This window comes from Myxocyprinus asiaticus, chromosome 42 (genome assembly GCF_019703515.2).
Source record: "Myxocyprinus asiaticus isolate MX2 ecotype Aquarium Trade chromosome 42, UBuf_Myxa_2, whole genome shotgun sequence".
NCBI lineage: Eukaryota > Metazoa > Chordata > Actinopteri > Cypriniformes > Catostomidae > Myxocyprinus > Myxocyprinus asiaticus.
Genome location: NC_059385.1, coordinates 20,929,703 through 20,951,575, shown reverse-complemented (window position 1 = coordinate 20,951,575; position 21,873 = coordinate 20,929,703). Strand labels below are relative to the sequence as shown.

Genomic DNA, 21,873 nt, shown 5'->3' with positions numbered 1-21,873 from the left:
AAAAAACAATGGTGAAGAAACTCCCCTTTGTAGAAATTAAAAAGCACATAAAGGGCTAGTGGACATCAAACATACTTTAAAAACTACTTAAAGCCATTTTGCTTTTAGCAATAAGACATTTAATTAGGAACCCAGTTTGATACCACATAAAGACAACTGTGTTATGAAATCCTTCATAACATAGTTGAAAATAATCAAAATATTAGACTAAGCATTATCTCACAAATCTGTTAACTAGTTACCATGCAACAAGTAGAACATGAAACGAGTACATGCCAGAACATGTCAAATTCTCTTCAGTCAGATTTCAATGAGTTGTCTACTCTCTTTTCAGAGGCACAGAACCATGAGCAATCTCAGGCTGGGAAACTTCCCTCTGTTGACTCAACATCTTTCCATATTCTCTTTCCACAAGGGGTGATTACATAGTCCACTGCACTATAAGCATCTGAGCATGACAGATTTTTCTCCACTTCTGATTCAAAAGAGTAAACTAGTGCTAAAGTTTCACCCTCCATTGTTGTAACTCAACTGATGGGCACATGACTACACATTTTCGAGCAATTAATGTTTTTAGGTATGACATCATACTTCTCCCAGCCTCAAGAAACATGAAAATACCAGAAAGAGGGAAATAAATGGCATGGAGAGCGCACGCGAGAGAGAAAACCAAGCTAAGATGATGCAATCCATATGCAAGGCTCTGTATTTTTGAAGCAGATGGTCACTAAAAATGAGACATTTTTGAATTACATGTTGTTAATGACAAAACTACAGTCAAAGTGCCATATGGAATTTCCCATACCAGTTACTCAATTTCATTTCACAGTCTTGTTTGAAAACTATGTGAGAAATCTTCTAAGCAGTCAACAGTGAGCCCTTTATACAAATGGGAGGGTCTCTGACTTGTGCTTTCCAAATGTGGGTTGTGCAGGACTTTTGTATGTCTCTTTTTGTATGAGACTACAGAGTAAATTGAACTTTGCATAAGTGGATGAAGCAGAGATACATTTTCAGCAGTGACTGCAAAGGAGAGGTCTTATGAGGTCTACATGTGACTGACCATGTTAAAAGGAATAGTTCTCCCAAAACTAAAATTTGCATCATTTACTCACACTCATGTCATTCTAAAATAGTTTTTTCTTTGATGGAACACAAAATCTAGTTTGCGCTTGAACATCTTCAAACTTTAGTGCGCGAAGACACGTTGTGCCAGGTAAGACTATCAGTTTGCCGAACACCACTGGTTCTTGCATGTTTTAATGTGTTTAATATATTCTGACTCATGGAAACAAGCAGCGTGAACATTCTTCAAAATCTCCTTTTGTGTAAGAAAATCATATGGGTTTGAAATGACATGAGGGTGAGTAAATGATGACTTCATTTTCATATTTGGATGAACTATTCATTTAACCCATTTAACACATACCTTGGGTCTTTAGTGACCCAGGACCTCTTTCCACCTCCATTACCTCATCCTTTTTCTGGAGTTGTGCCCACACCTCTTTAGTATTCCTCAACCACTCTCTTCTGAACAGTGTAACAAAAAATAATAATAATGGCAAAATTGCAAAAATATATAGAATTATTTATAACTGCTTAATTACCATAGTGTAAAGGGTCATTAAAGATCCCGTGGGGCTCACGGCCCCTAACCACATCCCCCACAGTTTTAGCAATAAATGCATTGAGTTAATATGCGTTATTAATACAAATGTTATATCCTTTCTTATATGCTAAAATGAGAACTTTCCTGACCCATGACTTATAAAAAAAAAAAAATACATCATATATGTTAAAAATATATTCATTTAAATTTTTTTCGATTATTTGTCTTCTTTATCTTATTTATGTATACATTTTGGATTTGGATTTTTATTTATTTTGTTTATTTTTTTCCTTCACCTGTACTTGTCTTTATGGTTGTATTCATACATTTTTGATCTTTTTGAACATTTATATAGAAAAAACTCCACAGTTTTAACACCATTTGCGGACTTTTCAGACGGTCCCTTACCACACCCTCCACATTATTAGCACGTTTTAGCACAATGTGTGGACTTTTCAGACGGTCCCTTACCCACCGTTGGCAAATTTTCCAACTTATATCAATGTTAAATTGGTGAACTGGAACGATTTCACCGTGACGCCTTCTGACCAGCTTAAATACGGGACAAATCGGAGGCATCATTTTATCTTTAAATACGGGACGATCCCGTATTTTATGGGACGGGTGGCAACCCTACATGTGACTATGAAAGGAACGCAGGATCTAGACTTAAGTTAGGATTATAAAATTTGTGCACTGAAGTGTGTAAGTCCCAGCAACTCTCTTGGCAAAAGTGTGAAAACAACAGTACCAATTTTGGGCAACAAATACGTAGTAATGAATTCAAACAAGGTGACCTGAGTGTCCGTTTCCACGGAAGTAGTGTATTGTTTTGCTTCTACAATCTTTTTCTCATATAAAACAGACAGCCAAGAAATAAGACCCTAAATAAACCACCTTGCTACTTAAAGTATGTTTTTAAAAGAATATGAATGTTTTAGATATGAAAGGGCTGACACTTAACACAGCACAGCTCGAGACTGAACGAAGTAAGCCCGCGAAAACCAAGTCAAAGGTCTGTCAGCACACAAACACTGAGCTGTTCCGTTCTCAGGTGTTGCAGCCGTTCGCATGTTCAGATTTTAAGAAGCGAACATTCCATCGAGATTTAATGGGATGCAACACGTATGAGCAGGAGCTGGTGAAAGCTGAGCAGCTGAACTAAATTTTAAAACCCGCCGAGGGGCCGTTCACACAAGACACGTTCATGCGTTCACACACACATAGACGGAGCGCAACGCAACGAAACAGAACGTAGAGGTCTCGGGACGCGCTTTTCACCTTCAACGCGAGGAACGCGACGCAAGGGCCAAAGACGTCCGTCTTACGCAAAAAAAAAAAAAAAAGTAGCGCAACAGAATGCAAAAATGCCCTCTGTGTAAAGTGCTCTTAAAGTGCCCCCCCAGACGATTCAGCACCTATTCCGTTTACAGAATTTTGTGATAAAAATTGAGGAAACAATTGAAACATTCCACTGAGTTTTAAAGGGACACATGTGCACGTTTTAACTTTTGTACCTGTTTCATGTTTCGTTAAGCTGAGCACTCATACGTCTGAAACCTCTGACATTCAGAAAGTCTTACATTAATAATTTGACTATCGGACTCAAGCAGCTCTGTTCTACTAACAGTGCTATGATATCACCGGCTTCATGTTCAACAAGACGACCAATTCCCTCGAGGTAAGAAAAAAGGAAACAGTAAAATTCCTTTGGAATAAGAACGCTTCCTTACCTCGAATGAACGTCAACGGTTGGACATCGGACTTCACGCAAAGTTCTTTTTCCAGTGTTCATAAATAATGGAAACGTCCTCAAGTAGCGGAACGTCCCGATTTAAAAGGAGAGGCTAAAAGTCTCGTAAGTCTTGACTTGAGGTAATGGTGTTGCGTACATTGGCTGTGTGGAATTCTTGGCGGAGGATGGGAGGGCAGTTCATGACTCGGTATGGAAAGGGGGGTGTTTTGTAATATGTTGGCGCATATTCCAGACGGATAAATGGGAAATGAACTTCCCGGTGGCTATGATCTGAATTCTGCCTTGTTGGTATCTGAGAAATGTCTGACAATCGATAAAAGTACATGGAGCACATAACAAATTTTGGGGAGAGGAGTTTAATAAAATAAATAAAAAACACAAATATCCATATTTCAGGAATATAATATTAATACATATCAGTAATATAATATGAATCAATCAATCTCAAAATTAGAAAGTCACTGGCCAAAGTTTACAATAAGTTAATATTTTAGATAAAAGTTGGATTCAAGTTTTTATTACAATGCGCACGGTTGCACAAAGGGACATTAATGTGGATCAAATGCTCAAAGTCTGCCTTAATAATATTGCAACAACATTGTAATGGCAAATCTTCAGGTGAGATTTTAAACTCAAAATGTACATTTCTTAGGCAGTTTACTGGTCAAAATCCACAGAGCTACTTACTTGATTCACTGTGGACTTTGCTTTAAAGTTTGTCAGTATATTATTCACCTTTTTTCCTGAATTGTGTCGCACAATTTATAACAGAAGCCTGTTTATTTTTTTATCATTTTCCGGTCTCCAGTGTTTTCACTTGAATCTGAGTTTGTTTTTAGAAGATAAAGTGTTGCTTAGTGTACTGAAGTAGTGTATTTGTGGCTCCATAGTGCCAATACTTTACACTTGCAATGACCATCTTTTGACAGTGGCTCACCTATCAAAGTTTAAGGAATGGGTATAAGACATGAAGCGATGGCCCGAATTTAGTTATGTTGATATCATTAATTACTTTGAGTTGTTATGACTGCAAAAGTTGAGCCTGAACTAATTTTGACTCCAGCTAACACTTAAACTGATTGTTGTTCTCCGTCTAAATCGCTTATTTTGGTAGTTTTTACATTGCTTCTTATGGAGACTGGAACCAGAAAACAGTCCAGGGGCAATTAAAATCATCATGGTGCCGCCCAGTGGTTGTTAGGAAAACTATTGTGGATAAAATAGGCATATGACAATCAGGAAAGAACATCTATGACTGAGATCTTGCTGGAATATTTCCATAAAGCTCTCTCAGAACCAACAGAGCTGTGTCCTCTGACTCCCTGAAAACATAAAAGAATTGATCATTACAGACCAACCAAATAAGTGCCACCACATTAAAAAGACACATGATTTACTATACATGTCTATCAGATATGGTCCAGATATTGTCTTACCAATAGCACAAATGGCTCTGTATTGCAAACAAGTACTCATTGAAACTCTCAATTGGTGTCTCCTGAAGAACATAATCGATACGTTGCCCACGATTCAACATCCCAACCTTGGTGATCTTCCTCTCTTCCTGTTCCATTGGTGAGACTGGAGTAGAAATAATAAAAATGCTAAGTGGACACCTTTCTGATTTTTAGTTCACTGCACCATATCAGGTTTCACAAATTTCATTAGATACCTTCTGCTTCATCTGTAGGGAACATGGAATTGACTCCACGTTGTGCAAGCGCTGGTGCGGGCACTTGAGAAATGCTCTGCCAAACCATGCGCAGTGAGCCCAGTAAGTCAGAACTGACTCGAGTCAGTCCCTCTTTCAGCTCTGCGGGCATCAAAGGCATTAAATGATAACAGTTACCCTAAAGGTGGTTGCACACCGGCCGAGAAGCGCCTCGTCGCGTCGTGGCTAGGACACGGCACAGGTATCAAACACAGGACATGTCGATGCGGTTGAGGTTGCAGACAGTACACACAAAAGTTACCAAGGTTTTTCCCTTCTTCAAAAAAATTATATATGTCCTTTGATAATGATTTGGGTTGAATTTAATGGAAAACATGCGAGTTGCGCTTCATGTCGCAGCAGAAATTTGAGCAACCTCCGGAGTTGTACCTAGTATGCGTACCTTCATTGAAAACGGTTGTTTCGAATTTTAGAATGTGCCATGTCATCTGCCAGACACGTCCGGTGTGCGACCCCCTTAAGGGTCATTTTAGAATATACAAAGTAAAGGAACAGTTCCCCCAAGAATGAAACCTCTTTTCCTTTCCTCAGGATTTTCTTTTTTGGGTGAACTGTCCCTTTAAGGATTTAGCTCCATAAAACAATATCAAATACCAAGATGCATCCTCTTTCTGCCTTTATGATGGGGCATCAACATGGGTGGTAAGTTCACGTCTGGAGGCAAAATCATGGGCTCGATGCGATATGCCACTGGGTCAAACTGCACAGAATATATTTTTTGGTGTAAGAACACCGTTACATGAGGCTTAGAGAATTATAACATTCTCAGTAATTGTTTTGGTGTGTTCTTACAGGATGGAAGATGTTGTAGAAACTCTTGCAGGTAGGGAAGCTGTAATTAGGGTCGATCCTCTTCAGACCTCTAACAGTTAAAAACATTCCTATGGGTGAACCAAAAGCAAAGAATGCTTGGGGGTGAAAGGCCAGCTGAGGATAATCAATGGATACCTGCAGGATAAAGCAGAAGTTTGTTGGCAACAACAACTGAAATGAAGATACAAATCATTTTTAAGATGTTTCTACTCGTATCAAAGGAGATTCAACAGGAAACAAAATAATAATAAAAAATTATTAATATAATTATTAAAATATATATTTGAATTAGTGCTGTCAACTTAAAATTTTAATAGAATTACATGATGCAGATTATCAATTAATCGGCATCTCTTAATTAATTTGAAATTTTTTATTTTTTATTTACAGCACTAATTGAAATATTTATTTTTAATATTTATATGCCTTTCTATTTGCAGTGAAAGGCCCCCAAATAAAGCCAGTTCAATATGTAATAATCATAATAATCAATATATATTATATAATGATCCAAATATATATATATAAATCCGTTAATTTTTAACATTATTTTTTATTTGATTAATTGCTGTAAATTTAATCAGAGTGAGTTTAATCAACAGCCTTAATATGAATACATCATGAAAATTAAACAATATAAAATGTTGGAATAACTAATTACAAATACAATGAAACGAGAGTATAAATAAATATTTTTCATTTTTATTTTATTTGCCTATTTAATTATTAAATTAAGTTATTTTCTTATACATTTATTAATGTAGTTTTATCCATTATATCCCTCTGGATAAAAAAACAAAACATGCACTATAATTTTGTTTTACCCAACACTTTGTTACCTGTCCAATGCCAACATCAAAATGCTGATAATCAACTGCACTAGTGGTGGGGGTCTGATGTTCCAGAGCTCTTTTCATCCCTAGACTTGGGAAATATGTCTCAAATTGGGCTGCAGGTCCACCTCCAGTTCTATAGTGCTGTTGGATATTCAAGAATTAGCTACCAGAAATGTGTCGAAATAACTGATACAACAATCTTAAACAATGGACTCGTGTCTCTTATCCCTTCCACTTCAAAATGTTTGGGTGTGGAGAGGAAACCGCACACAATTAACCCGACACTACAATCCATTCCACTTCTGTCATGAGCCAGTGAGGGAATTTCGGGAATTACCTTCCATTTCTTCACATAGTTCATAATCTTCTTGCGAGGACCAAGTGGTATACCAATATCTTTTAGGTCCTTCTCTGAGCAGAGCATCTGAAATGGTTTATATTTTTATCTTTTTCGGCATTCATGCAACTCAAATTGTACATACAACAAAGAAACATTATCATACATTTAGCTGAAAATATGGGAATAAGAGGAAAAATATACAATGTTGTTTTTAAAAGAGAGTTGCGTTTTTAAAATGTGATTTTTGTTTCTGATATGTTTTAATTACAGAAAACTGACCAGGGACTCTATATCCACTTGTTCTCTCTGCAGTACTTCGAGGTACTCCTCCAACCCCTTGCCCCTGACCGCCTCATCCAGGCTCTCATAGGAACAGTAGGCTGTATCAATGTAAGGATCCTCATGGAGCTGTGGAAACCACAAAGCCCTTTGTCACTAATCCCTAACATATTAGGAGTTGCTTTTAAATATGTAGGGACAGTGGGAGGTTCTATTCCATAAAGGACAAAAAGCTAAAACATTTACAGTTACCACGTCATATTAGGACTATGGTTTGATGAAAAACATTATAATGGTTGTATTTTTTTGGAAGATTCTAAGCATTTATTATTAGATATTATTAAACATGCCAAATGTGATGTAGAGACCTGAGTATAAGAGGTGATGACATGTTGGATTTCTGATAATTATTTAAATGAGAAATATTAGCAACAGCCAAGTAATGATCAGAGTTGGGGAGTAGTTAACTAAAATTAGCAACGCTACTAACTTAACTATTTTTTTCAGTAGTGTGACAGTAGTTAAGCTCTTTACACAATGATGTAGCTCTTTCAGTAACAAGCAACATTTTCCAACAAGTAGCGTAACAAAATGCTACATTTGTCAAATTGTATTGAGATTGTAGCCGAGGCAGTCACACTTACCTAAGTTGTGCTCTCTCTCTCAGGTAGCGTTGGGAAAACCAAATCCTTTAAGTGAATTGGTTCTTTCAGACAGTTAAAATGAAGCAGTTAAAATTATTTCCTTATTTTAGCATTTTAGTGAGTCTGTTCTTTCGGATGGTTCATGTATAGTCACATAAATCATTCACTTCATTTGAGCCCCACGCAGTCTTAAAGTGGCTTTACCTTCTTTTCTGAAGCTAAATATTTGGTGTACTGCTGCTGTTTACCACTTTACTTAGATTCAGTTACATAAAAGTGGGTGTTTTCTGGATTGTAAGTGTATATTAAAGGGGTCATGACATGCATTTTTCTATTATTTGAATATGTTCCTTGAGGTTTACTTATAATATTAGTAAATGTATTTGTAAAGCATTATCTTTTATCACTCTCATTCTGACCCTCTGTCAGAAACGCTCAGTTTTGGTGCTGCTTCTCCTTTAAGACTTGACAGTAAACACCCACTGTTATGATTTGATTTCCCATCCATCTTACGTTTCATCTTAGTTTTGCGGCCTGTTTCCCAAAGGCACCGTAACTTAAGCAGTGCTTGAAAATGCTCGTAGATTTATGAGTGCTCTGGAGTAATCGTACAGGGCTAAGAGCATATTATTGTTTTTATTTGTATTAAGTGCAATTTCACGATTGTCCTGCAGGTGTCTGCATAAGTCTAAGTCCTTGCGACTTATGCAGACATCTGCAGGACAATCGCGAAATTACACTTAATACAAATAAATACATATAGCTACACTTTATGCTGAGACTTTAATATCAGGATACATATGTTTTCTTTATTTTTATTGAAACCGACAAGGCTAATTACAATAATAATAATAAAAATAATAGTAATGATAAATAAATAAAATGGATAGTCAATATGGATGAATAGATAAATTAATTAAATGGTTAGCAAATGAAGCTGTTTGTGTGGACGAGTTGGTAACAACAAAGAGGTGGCATGATTGGTTTAGAGAATTGTATACATTAAAATCAGAGAGAGAAGAAAAAAAAGTTGTTTAATGCTGCCGTGCATTAAAAATCATCTGTATATTGGCTCATCATCCTCGTCTGCTCTTCCTCTCCATTACCCAAGGGTGCTCTTGCCCACACCACGTGTTGTGTAGCATTGCTGTTACTGTTATCACTTTTGGGAGTAAAGAGCAGACCTCCCTTTGATTGGTGAATGTCCCTAAAGCACAGCTCTCCTTATTTTGCATTCCACGATAACACTGTGAACCACGTAATATTAAATTAATGCTTGTCATTGGCAGGATCATACACAGGGCCTCTGCTGTCTTCACTGATCCTGGAAGCTTTCATCTCGACCAACAGAGGAATTTGTGAAAACGAAATATCACAAATGCACACCTGATGAATTAGGCAGTTATTGTGTAAAAAAAAAATATATAGTTCTGCTCAAAATTATCACAAAACTTTACAGTATATGGTTAATTAGGTTGAACATTACTGAAAATATCTTTAAATATTTCCAGCGGGGTAAATTACAAACGTTTATAAAGTTGCGCACAAATATAGTGAAGTTACAATGACGAACAGCACTATACATTCACATTTCAGCACTGTCACATGGACAGCAACTCTTTTAAGTAGCACTTAAAGTGCGTCCTGGTGCATTCATGTTAAGTGCATTTTTGGGAAATGCAAGTAAAAATAACGACCGTTCGTAAAATCGCTCGTTGAAAACACCCTTGACTGCTAAGATCAATCGTTATTGGGAAACACTGCTCACCTCTACTGGGCAGGGCTATGTAAATGATAAGGTAAAGTAGGCACTGATGTGTTGTGGTGGAGGCGGTCAGATGCAAATGTCTACCACAGTGTGACATCACAATGTGGAGGAAGTAGAGAATAAGTCGTTTTGGCAGCTTGGTTTCAACAAATGTTCTTTTTGCAGTGGGGAGGAAGTTTTAAGCTCTGAAATTTACAGAATGTTTTTATTGTACAATGAACTCTTATATGTTAAAAGATCAAGGAAAATTAGATTCCTCATGGCATGACCCCTTTAAATATAAATGTATGTTCAATTTAAAATGTTCACCCTATTTGTTTAACCCTTAGAAAAATTACCCATGATTTTACTATAGTAATTTTGTTTTAACAATGACTGCAGGAAACCATGGTTTTAATAGAATTAAACATGGTTTTACTACAGTAATACTATAGTATTCATATACTATAGTATACTATATCCTATACAATAGTAATACTGTAGTATCCATGATTTTACTATAGTAATATTGTAGTAATTAAATATGTAACTATCAGCTGATATAATTTAATTCTGCAATCTAAAAAATTATATAATCTGATTGTTATATATCTAACAATATTTTCTACTTTACATTGCTTCAGTGTAGTTAGTTTCTTTATGTTAGTAGCTTGTAGCATAGCCAAGTCCTTTTTTAAAAAGTAGCTTGACTGTAGATTAAATACCTTAAGTTATGAGAAACTTGGGAAGCTACTCTGAAATAACACTGGTAACGATAATAGATTATGTGATATTTCTTCTGAGCCTCGTGCACCAGTAATGTCCGAAAACTTGGATTTTATGCATCTCAAAGCTTACTGTATTATTTAGACAATAACCATTGAAATGTATACATTAATGTATAAACCATTACTATACAATTTTGATCATCTATTACATCAAACATATATTCTGTGACAAACCTCATCATGTACCGTGCCTTCTGAACTTGTCTCTTGATTGGTCAAGAGATCAAACAGGATCAACGAGCCTTCAAAAAACAGGATACATTTTTCAAAGGCAATCTTACATCCCCATGTTAAAAATGTGCAATATCCATAACTAGGGCTTTAATAAACACTAAAGTGTCATTATGCCAGTATAGGTTGCTATTCACCTAGACTGTGTCCGACCAGGGAAACGTGTCCGGTGAAGTGTGGATGCCTCTGGAGGAAGAGGCTGTTCAGGCGGTTGATTTCAGAGGCCACTGTATCTACAATGGTCTGGCAGTATGTAGCACTATTGTAGAAAAAAAGGTCCAGTACTGTGTCATTGCTGAACTGACGCAGGCGGCTAATGCTAGGAAGTGTGATTCTCTCGATGTCTCTATTGAGGAACGAAGTGAAACAGAAAAGAGTTATGTCATTTTCCCCAACATATATGCAGTTGTTTATTATAAGTCAAACATTTTACTTGTCAACTCCTGTAGTTTCGCCATGCAAGACTCTGTGCCAGTTGACCGGAAGGTACTCTACTCTTCCAATTGTGCTTGTGTCCTCACCCTGCCTGAAGTGACTGTTTATGAGGCCGTTGGAGGTATTACGGAACTCATTCACTGCAGCAAGGAAAGAAAAAACGTCACATGACTGCTCTCATAAATAGTGCAATAACATGGAACATAATTAAGTGTCAGAGGTATATTTATTTTTTTGCTGATAAGTTAGAATATTTAGCTCACCACACTGGACGATGCCCCGGAGCCGTATGTCACAGGCCGGACCAATACCATGAACCATGAATACTAGGTGGTCTACTCTTTCTGGTTCTCCTTTGGAAACATAAAAAAATCACTGGGTCACTATCACACACAGCAACAGAATGATGCTGAACTGAAACCCAATGGGAATGTGACCCAATAAGATCTCCACATAAAATGAATAATAATAAAATCAAATCCTAGTCTGATCTTGAAAAATTGTGTTTCACAATGGTGGAAATTCCAGCTAAAATCAGTTTAAGCTGGTAGGTGGTCCAAACTAATTGACTTGGCTGAGCTGGCAGAGCTTTTTGGACCAGCCTGGACCAGCCACCATGTTCCAAAACTGTGAAATCTGGTTAACCCGATTTCACCAAATCCCCCCTATTTTGGACCACCAAATGGCCAGCTTGGACCAGATAGAAACCAGCTAGTTACCATGTTCCAATAAATGGCTACCATCTTAAACTGGTTTTATCTGGATTTCCCACAAGAAAAACATTCAGTTAGCATCAAAATAAAATTTTAGCACCTCCGAATGGTGTTTATAAAGTTTGACACTTAAACATTAATACATATGTTCACATATAAACTGCTAAACGCGAGGAAGACTTGACATATAGATTGATCATTGGGCTGCATTTACCCTCTGGTATCTCCACTGAAATATTCTCAATCCCTCTCTTTAGTGTTCTGGGTTGAGCCCGCTCAGTTGGGGAAGGGGGATAGTCCTTGCAGCTGTTTGGATGCTGTATCATGAGCTGAGGTAATGCGCAGAAAAAGACAAAAAGTTACTAAGTAAAGGACTTTTTTTTCCCCTGTTTACAAAGGGATTAGATAGATTTTCTGAATAATACCTTTGGGTTGTGAAGGATGACAGTTTCCCCTGTTGGGAGCTCCAAATTCGTCTTCCATTCGTTCAGGGTAACTGCAATCATATAGGCATTCTGTTTTGAATGAAGGAGAAATATACTTTGCATGAATTCATTTATAGAGGGAAAATTGCATTGTCACACAGGCTCTTCTAATTTTAGTAACTATAAGGTTTGAAGGCAAAAGTCCAATTACACAAATGCTTGTTTGGTGGAAATTAGAGGTAGACCGATATATCGGTTTTACCGATTAATTTGTTGTGATAGTTGCTTTTTGGTAGTCGTCGACTGATATGGGTTTTCATTGGCAGATGCCAATACGATATATATCTAGAAAGCAGGATGGACGATATAAATGCGAATAAACAATACAATTTAACAACAGCAAATCAGATGTGCACAACATATCTAAAGTAAAGTAAACACGTATTTTATGCATTTATACATTTACTCATATTTGTATAATAAAAATAAAAACTTGAAAACAGATAGTGCTGACTATCCATTGACAAATCTATTGGTAGATTTTGGAACCAACTAAAGGGAAAGTTCACACTTGAGGTTGACCGATAGTGGATTTTGCTGATACAGATAACTAAGGTGTTGTAAAAGGCCAATAACCGATTAATCTGCTGATAGTTTTTTTTTTTAAATCGATCTATAGAATAATAAAACATATCTTATTTTTGCCTTACTATGAAGGGCGCAGACATTGAGGCTGCAAAATGAGTAAAATACCAAATGCGGTTTATTGTGCAACCAAAATCCCAATTATAACCGGAGAAATGGTGCATAATGTGGCCAAAAATACACCGGAGACTCTTATTTTGAAATTAGAGATGAAGAGTTTTGTATGTATATATATTTCACCAGATGAGGTTTATTGATAAGGAATAAAAAAAATTAGGGGAAAAATTTAAATAAAATACCAGCAACTATTGCCATATATTTTTGTCCGATAACCGACAATTATCGGTACCGATTAATCAGTAAAACCAATATATCGGTCTACCTCTAGTTCACACTTCTGCTAATCGGCCAGGCAAGCACGGTTGTCGGCTGATGCTGATAATCTCAAAATGGACAAATATCGGCGGATTAACTGGCCTGGATGATATATCGGTCAATCACTACTTTTGTTTTATTTATTTTTATCTGTGTATCTTTGTGGCCTGTGCTGGCAGATTCTACAGTTAAAACGGCTTGGTTCTAGAGTATAACAGCGACCTCTAAAAGTGAAATAGAAACAATCACCCATCTCGTGGTGATTTGCTGTATCTACATTTTTCATCATTGACAATATTCATCCATATTTTTATCCTCCTAGACTGCATATTTTGTTATTTTGATTAGATAATCAAGTATCCTAAATTGAAGTGAGGGCATGCAAATAAAAGTGTGACTATATGGAAACATGCCCCGTCAGCACATACATCGTATCTCCATCTTAATATCTTGTGAAAAGTAAAGAACCTTATTCATCATTAAACTTCCTATGGTGAAATATACAAAACCTTTCATCTGGTGAATATATAGGCTATGAAAAACTTAATTTGGTTAATCCTTAATATAGAGCACTGTAACTGGGCCAAGACGCCATCATTTCAAAATTATGTTAAAGTACTGTGCTATGCACTAAGTCTTCACATTTATCTGGTTATTAATGGGATTTGGATTTTGATTAAACAATAAACTGCATCTGGGATTTTATTCTTTTTGAACTTTTGTTGCCTTTATGTTTGTGCCCAGGCCCACATTAACACAAAGGCTTACTGGGGCTTAAGGTACACAAAATTTTTGTAGCTAAGACTTTAAGGTATGTGCCTATTCAGAAATTTACTTTCAGAAATAAGCCCAGCCTGAGAAATATTCACTGGAGTAAAAAGTGTTACACCTAGCCCCAGTTCTCCCATATTTCAGATTTAAAATAGTCATAAGTTAAAACTAGGAAAACACAAAAAACTAAGAATTCCTTTATTCTTAGAACTTGGAATTTGGTCACAGTGACTCACCTCTAGGATATCACTAAGCTCTTCAGTATAGGGAGTGTAGGTCACATCTTTACTGCCTTTATGGAACCAGGAGCAGCGCCTGACCTCGGTGGGCGCTTGTTCCCAGTACATAGCGTACCGTTTCCTTTCACGCAGCCTGACATCATATCTCCTTCCTTCTACAGCCACCACCACTTCCTCCCTGCCACTTTTCCCTGCTGTATAAAATCCAGATCCAACAGTTATCATTCAGATGCATTTATGTCATATGAACTTATGACATGGCAATAAAGATCAACTTTATTCTCAGCATGGCCAGGTCTTGTGGCAGGCTGCGGGAGGACATTGCCCTCCTAGATTTGCCTCGAGACCCCCTAGAAATTTTTATGCCCCTGCTCAGACTGACAGCGAAACAATCAAGACAAACCTTGACTCCCGGACTGATGGTGAAACAATCAACATTGCTCCCTAAACATACAAGTGCCCCACCAAAGATTGCATCCCAGTACCTGCCCTTATTTTCAGCAATTGCAAACACAGGCTTCAAGGGGTCATATCAAACCCTTTGTCCCTCTGAGGTCCACTTATAATGTTACTCAAGGATTTCTGCACCAAAAACAGTCCGAATTAATTTTTTATGACTATATGCCAACCTCTTTCTCAACCCTAAAATTAAACAGGCCATTTTTTGCACTCTTCACATGTAAATGGGGTGGTCATGTGTTAATATATTCCATTTATTTTTTGACATGAGCCATTTTTGCAGCATATATATAATAAATGATATTTTTTATTTAAGGAGGATATTTTGAGTTCTGAAAATTATAAAAACTGTCATAGTACTTTGAAGACTTCTGTTTCAATAAATCAAGGAAAATGTAAATCAAATTATATTAATATATGTCCTCTAATGCTAAGTAGTTAAAAGAACAAGGCAATGAAAGACCTCGACTGAAAGCATCCTCCAGCCTCTGTGAGTCTTCTCTGCTGAAAGGTTGCCAGGAGTCTCTGGAGTCCACCTGCTGGTTGTAGAACCAGTGGTACTGGACGAGTTCATACGGCTCAGCAGCATTCATGCTGAGAACATCAAGGATGCCACATCAAGGCCAAATAACTGCAAATATAATCATTTATTGGTTTAAAACAATATCCAAGTCTTGATTGATACATCTTGCCTTGGATAAAAGTCTCTTCTGTTAACAAATATATATATTTTTATTTGTTGAATATAGTGGCATCCAACAGAAGTGTAACTAATAAAGCAATAAGCCACAGGCAGCAGAGTTTTACAGTGATTTTACCATGGTTATGGGGTGTCCTAAGTCACAATGGGAAGCAAAGTAAAGTAGCAACAGCAATGTTCAAGAAATAGTTACATTTATTAATATTACAAATCAGATGAACCATTTCTCTGGAAAGTAATATAGTACATTAGTCTAACTGTTGGTTGTTTATGGTTGCCAAACAACATAGAAACTTGTTCCATTAATAGAGATAAAACAGAGAGTTCCGGTCCTGTATGCTGATTGGTCAATAGCCAATTTTCGAGATAAAGCACTGCTATGACCTCCACACCAAGCTTCTATTTGTATCAATACACAACTCCCAAAAGCTGACTGTTATTCTTGTTGCATAGCAATTTTCTGCTTATTTTTCCTATCAGGGACTACAGTAGGGAATGGCATTTAATTATTTTACTTTGGAAATAATAATAATAATAATAAATATAGCTGCAAGCAGCGATACCGGGGTCAAGCCAATTATTGGCACCATGAGCAGCAAAAGAATCTTTGTGACATGTTTTTGGTTAGAGTCTGATGAAGTGTATGAGGAGTTAGAAAAAGTAAACTTTCAATCATAAAAAACCCCCATTTATTTTAAAAATAACTAAAAATAGCTAGTTCTTAGAATTTTTGACCAGTATGTGGCGCTGTTCTGAAACTGCTCAGGTAGTATCTGGGCATGATGGTTATTCTGCAGGAAAGCATTCAAGAGTTATAAGCCAAAATAGCCATTTTTCTATCTCCTGACCAGTAGGGGGCACGTTCTTTGTCGAATTCGTTGAAGCGCCATTTGAAAACGGTATGGTTTATCAAAATTTTGTGAATAGATTTTTGTCGTGAGTGCCTCTAGATGATGCAGGCCAATCGGACAAACAGTCTAGGAGCAAAAGGAGTCAATAGCTATTAGCATTTTTAGAAATAGCATTATAATTTTTGACCACAAGGTGGTGCTGTCCCGAAACTTTTTGAGTCCCTTCAGAGCATGGTGCCAAAGACACATAACGAGTTTCGTAACGATACGCCAAGTCTTTCGTAAAATACAGCATTTTATATCTAAATAAAAAAAAATAACGAAAACAATAGGGGCCTTTCGCCCCTAATAATAATCATTTGTGTCCTTAATATTTTTATTATGTGGTAATCATTTTATAGATGCAATAAGGCAGTCGAGGCGGTACCATTTTGTGAATATAGTCATGGTTGAAGGGGTTGTAGGCATCGTGCCTCGCAATGCCCTTTAGCTGCGACTATATCCGTAATATCACACGGCCTCTCGTACATTATTGATTAAATGTGCGATCACAGGCATGTGTTTATTGGCATTCTTCCTCAATAGCTTTGAAACAATAAGAATTTAGAGTCGGAACAATCCGTTTTATAATTCTAAATAAATTATAGAATTTTGTTTTAAATATTAACCTGTTGATTTTTTTTGGGGAGGGGGGTTTCCCCCTTTTCTCCCAATTTGGAATGCCCAATTCCCAATGTGCTTTTAAGTCCTTGTGGTTGCGTAGTGATTCGCCTCAGTCCAGGTGGCGGAGGACGAATCCCAGCTGCCTCCGCGTCTAAGACCGTCAACCCGCGCATCTTATCACGTGGCTTGTTGAGCGCATTGCCACGGAGACATAGCGTGTGTGGAGGCTTCACGCCATCCACCACGGCAACCACGCTCAACTCACCACTTGCCCCACCGAGAACGAACCACATTATAGCGACCACGAGGAGTTTTAACCCATGTGACTCTACCCTCCCTAGCAACCGGGCCAATTTGGTTGCTTAGGTGACCTGGCTGGAGTCACTCAGCACGCCCTGGGATTCGAACTAGTGAGCTAGTGAACTCCAGGGGTGGTAGCCAGCATCTTTTACCACTGAGCTACCCAGGCCCAACCTGTTGATTTTTAAGGACTGGAAAAAAAACTCAAATAGACAGCTTTATGAATAAAGCTCAAAGTTATCATATGACAGAATTTACATTTTTTGGGTGAACTATCCCTTTAAGAACTAAAATTACCCTTCCAGTAAAGAAATAAATACAATCCTTGGCTTGTATGTTCTTAGGCAAAAAGGCGAAATGCATGCTGTTGTGCAAAGTGTTTTTTTTTGTTTTTTTTGTAATTCGACAATAATAGGCCTACTGTTCTTTGCTTTAAAAAATAAAAAAGCAGCTTTACAGTAATCATAAAAAATGTTTTGCACATTACAAAGAACAGTGCAAGTGAGCACTGCTTTAAACAGAAAGAAAAAAAGGCCAAAGTGACAGGGAAAATATAGATATATCATCTATAATACATAAAGTTATCAAAATAAATAATAACTGAAATGGTCTATCAGAATGAAAAATAATGTGATAACTTACAAATGTATTATTCCTGACATTATGAGTTTATTTATATGATATTTGAACTGAAATACTCTTTGAATCTGGGTGAAGAATCAAGAAATGTGTTCTAATGTATAAAGTATTTAAACTGTCAAATAAAAACAATCACATCATGTTCAACGGCATAGTTTTTACTTGATAGAAAAAAATAGTAATTGTTAAATGAATAGTTCACCCAAAAATGAGAATTCTCTCATTTACTCACCCTCATGCCATTCTAGATACGTATGACTTTCTTTCTAATGTTGAAAACAAACATAGAATTTTAGAAAATATCTCTATCTGTTGGTCTATTCAGTGCAAGTGTATGGTGGCCAGAACTTTGAAGCTCCAAAAAGGAAATAAAGGCAGCATAAAAATAATTCATATGACTCTAGTGGTTAAATCTATACCTTCAGTAGCAATATGATAGGTGTGGGATAGAAACAGATCAATATTTAAGTCCTTTTTAACTATAAATCTCCACCTTCGACCAGCCCCAACCACAAGATGCACAAAGAATGTGAATTACCCAACAAAAAAATAAAATACTTTTTATAAACTTAGATAAATAGATTTATAATAAAAATTACTTAAATATTGATCTGTTTATCACCCACACCTATTATACCACTTCTGAAGACATGGATTAATGGATGAACTGGAGTCATATGGATTAATTTTATGCTGCCTTAATGTGCTTTTAAGTCCGTGTACTTTTGCGACCATTCCTTTTTCTTTTGTTAACCCAAAAATGTGTTTTTTTCTTTATTTGTTTTAACACTGATGAATAAAATAAGCAGATACAAACTTATTTCCTGTTCACCATTTCATTTTCTATTTAAAAAGGAATAAAGAGATTGTGGGAAAAGGCTCAGTTTTTGTTTTCCTTCAGTGTTGAAAAAGTTAGTTTACACCTTGAATATTTGATACACACATGTGAGCGACACTGAAATGCCCCTTTCATCTGATTGCTGATAGAGACATAATTGCCTCAGCCTGGATGAACATTTAGTAAATATATTAATAAATGTCAAAAATAACCTATATTAACATATTAACTCATGGGGCTTTTATACAAAGTAACGCAACTTTTTAAATTACATTTACCAATGGGACGTGGCACTACAAAATCATACATTGTTATTAAAAATAAAAATAATATATAATCAGGGTTGGGGAGTAACGGAATACATGTAACGGGATTACGTATTTAAAATACAAAATATAAGTAACTGTATTCCACTATAGTTACAGTTTAAATCATTGGTATTTAGAATACAGTTACATTCAAAAAGTATTTTGATTACTGAAGAGATTACTTTGCATTTTATTGTCATTTGTTTCATTTAATATTTTGTCCTTTCAGATGGAAAACATTTATACATATAAATGATGCGATCCAAAGTGCATTTGATCAGCGGTGAAACATTTTCTTATGATGTGTTACATTCATACGAGCAGACAGAGAAGTAAGTTTCTTGATAATTTTTGTATTGTTTTCCTGTAAAAATATCTAAAAATCCTTAAAACAAGATCGGTTTAATTTATCTTGTTTTAGAAACAACACTGCATAAGATATTTAGGTTTTTCAGAGAATGTATTTTTAACATGTGTATTTTGTCTTACTGTACTGGCAGAGTTTTTATAGTCAAAACAAGTGAAAAAATCTACCAGTGCTGAAGAAGTAATCCAAAGTATTTAGAATACGTTACTGACCTTGAGTAATCTAATGGAATACGTTACATATTACATTTTACAGCATGTATTCTGTAATCTGTAGTGGAATACATTTCAGAAGTAACCCTCCCAACCCTGTGTTAGCTTACTTAATAAATATAACTGAATACATTTCAAAAGTAACCCTCCCAACCCTGTATATAATAGACCAACTCCCAGTCAGCATATGGCCAAGTGATGTGGCTTGCGTCACGCGTCATTCATTAGAGGCAACACCTCGCAACAGCACCATGATGTGCCAATCAGCAAGATTCTAATAGATATGGCATGCATAGTTTGCAGTTAGTGGTGGTTCGGGACAATATTTAATGAAAATTGAGACAAATTTGCAGAGCGGTCCCAACTCTAATTCTGGTTGATAGGATTAAGGCAGTGCAGAAGACAGGGAGGGCGGGTTCACCAATCAGATAAAAGGGGCGTTTCAGTGCCGCTCACATGTGCGTATCAAATATTCAAGCCGTAAATAATGTTTTTAGACAATGAAAAAAAACAAAAATTGAGCCATTTCCTCCTTTCTCTTTAATCCTTTTTAAATAGAAATTTAAATAGTCAACAGAAAATTAGTTTGTATCTGCTTATTCTATTCATCACCCATTTACTTGCATTGTATGGCCCTTCTAAAAATCTTTGTTCGTGTTCAGCAGAAGAAAGAAAGTCATACACATCTGGGATGTCTTGAGGGTGAATAAATGATGAGATAATTTTTGGGTGAGCTATCCCTTTAACAACATCAGTCAAACTTCAAGAAGCATTGCGTCATCACTCTCGTGTCGGCTGCTACATTACGTAATGGATGATGACTGACAAAAGTGAAATTATTAGCTGATCCAAGCGTGAAATGCTGATAAAACACTTGGCGTTAACGATACAAAATTACCAGACTGTGTTTAATGTGAATTAGCATAATTTAAAAGGAACATGTTGGTCTGTGTCACTGTTTGGATTGTTCTATGAAGTAGGACACTGCGGCATTGACATTAGCGGATGAGGACACTGACAAATGTACACTGTATTTTCATGTGATCGTGTCATCTTATGGTCGAATTGAAGCACGTTTTTCTACAGCACAAATTGTGATACATTGTATTGAGAAACATCAACTGTATCTTGCAGGATTACGCAAGGACAAAGTGATTTAGATTGCTTCCCATTGCATCACTCTATGAATGTGCAAATTTGTGATGTCAGTAAATACTGATGCTGATTATTAAGAGCATTTAACATCTGAGAAATACTGAGAAATAGAGGAAAAACATAAGAGTATATCGCCATCTACTCACCGGCTGCTCGTACGGATACACACTTAGGACAAAAATGACTTCTAACTGAGCGCGAGCATCCAGTGTTACTCACTATGGCGAACAAGTCTGAAGTAAACAGATCACTCCGTAGCTGAAATCTTATTAGTGGTCTTTGAAAAGTCTAAAGGTCGACTAAGCTGGGAAAGAGGGGTGAACAAAATGACCAATCAGTGCGTACATGACAAGTCTAAGATTTAAACGTGCCAAGAATAGCTTGTCAAAGAGTCAAAAACGGATTCAAACAACCACATGCGCAATGATCTCATAATAGCACAACAGAACAATGAAGCAATAGTCTTAATTTTTAGTGTGTTGCAGAAGTTGTTTTTGTAGACTTGTTCATTAAAAAGACCACCGTGGTGAATGAACTTCAATTGTAATGTAATTGTGTCTTTATTTAAAGGGATAGTTCACCCAAAAATGATCTTATCATATACTTGCCCTTATGCCATCCTAGATGTGTGACACAAATGAAAATATTTCAGAACTGTAGGTCCATTCAATCAAATTGAATGGTGGCCAGAACTTTAAAGTTCCAAAAAGCACATAAAGGCGGCATAAAAGTAATCCATAAAACTCCAGTGGTATAATCCAGGTCTTTAGAAGAGATATGATAGGTGTGATCAATATTTCAGTCCTTATTTACTATAAATGTCCATTTTCACGTTCTTCTTTTGTTTTTGGCATTCACATCCTTCGTGTATATCATCACCTACTGAGCAGGGAGGAGAATTTATTGTAAAAAAAGGACTTAAATATTTATCTGTTTCTCACCCAAACCTATCATATTACTTCTGATGACATAGATTTAACCAGTGGAGTCATATGGATTACTT

At 36.5% G+C, this 21,873-nt stretch overlaps 2 protein-coding genes across 3 annotated transcripts in view; both read right to left on the bottom strand.

Annotated features, from left to right (window-relative positions):
* LOC127432407 (transforming acidic coiled-coil-containing protein 1-like) overlaps positions 1-3,505 on the bottom strand; it is a 53,255-nt gene extending 49,750 nt beyond the window's left edge. Inside the window, exon 1 of the mRNA XM_051683455.1 lies at positions 3,343-3,505. Coding sequence (XP_051539415.1) covers positions 3,343-3,404 — 62 coding nt within the window. The 5' untranslated portion in view covers positions 3,405-3,505. The remainder of the gene's footprint in view (positions 1-3,342) is intronic.
* Positions 3,506-3,713: 208 nt separating this feature from the next.
* Positions 3,714-21,256, bottom strand: LOC127432948 (phospholipase DDHD2-like). 2 transcript variants are annotated; one of them, XM_051684488.1, is made up of 17 exons: positions 21,017-21,256; positions 15,301-15,468; positions 14,376-14,572; positions 12,349-12,438; positions 12,138-12,252; positions 11,474-11,563; positions 11,209-11,350; positions 10,913-11,121; positions 10,719-10,786; positions 7,366-7,494; positions 7,084-7,170; positions 6,750-6,887; positions 5,890-6,045; positions 5,692-5,797; positions 5,038-5,178; positions 4,802-4,946; positions 3,714-4,687 (listed from the first exon to the last, which is right to left on the bottom strand). In XM_051684488.1, exons 2-17 carry the CDS (start codon positions 15,428-15,430, stop codon positions 4,615-4,617), a joined length of 2,016 nt encoding a protein of 671 aa, XP_051540448.1. In that variant the 5' UTR covers positions 15,431-15,468; positions 21,017-21,256; the 3' UTR covers positions 3,714-4,614. The 2 variants fall into 2 exon arrangements, with proteins under 2 accessions (XP_051540448.1, XP_051540449.1); XM_051684489.1 differs by having other exon boundaries at positions 14,376-14,569.
* Between the last annotated feature and the right edge of the window lie 617 nt (positions 21,257-21,873).

Bases quoted from the DNA above. Each gene is read 5' to 3' on its own strand.
- LOC127432948 (XM_051684488.1), bottom strand. From the start codon at position 15,430: ATGAATGCTGCTGAGCCGTATGAACTCGTCCAGTACCACTGGTTCTAC. The intron at 12,253-12,348 runs GTATTATTCAGA...GCATTACCTCAG, and splicing joins TCATCCTTCACAACCCAAAG to CTCATGATACAGCATCCAAA. The intron at 6,046-6,749 runs GTAACAAAGTGT...TTTATCCTGCAG, and splicing joins TTGATGTTGGCATTGGACAG to GTATCCATTGATTATCCTCA.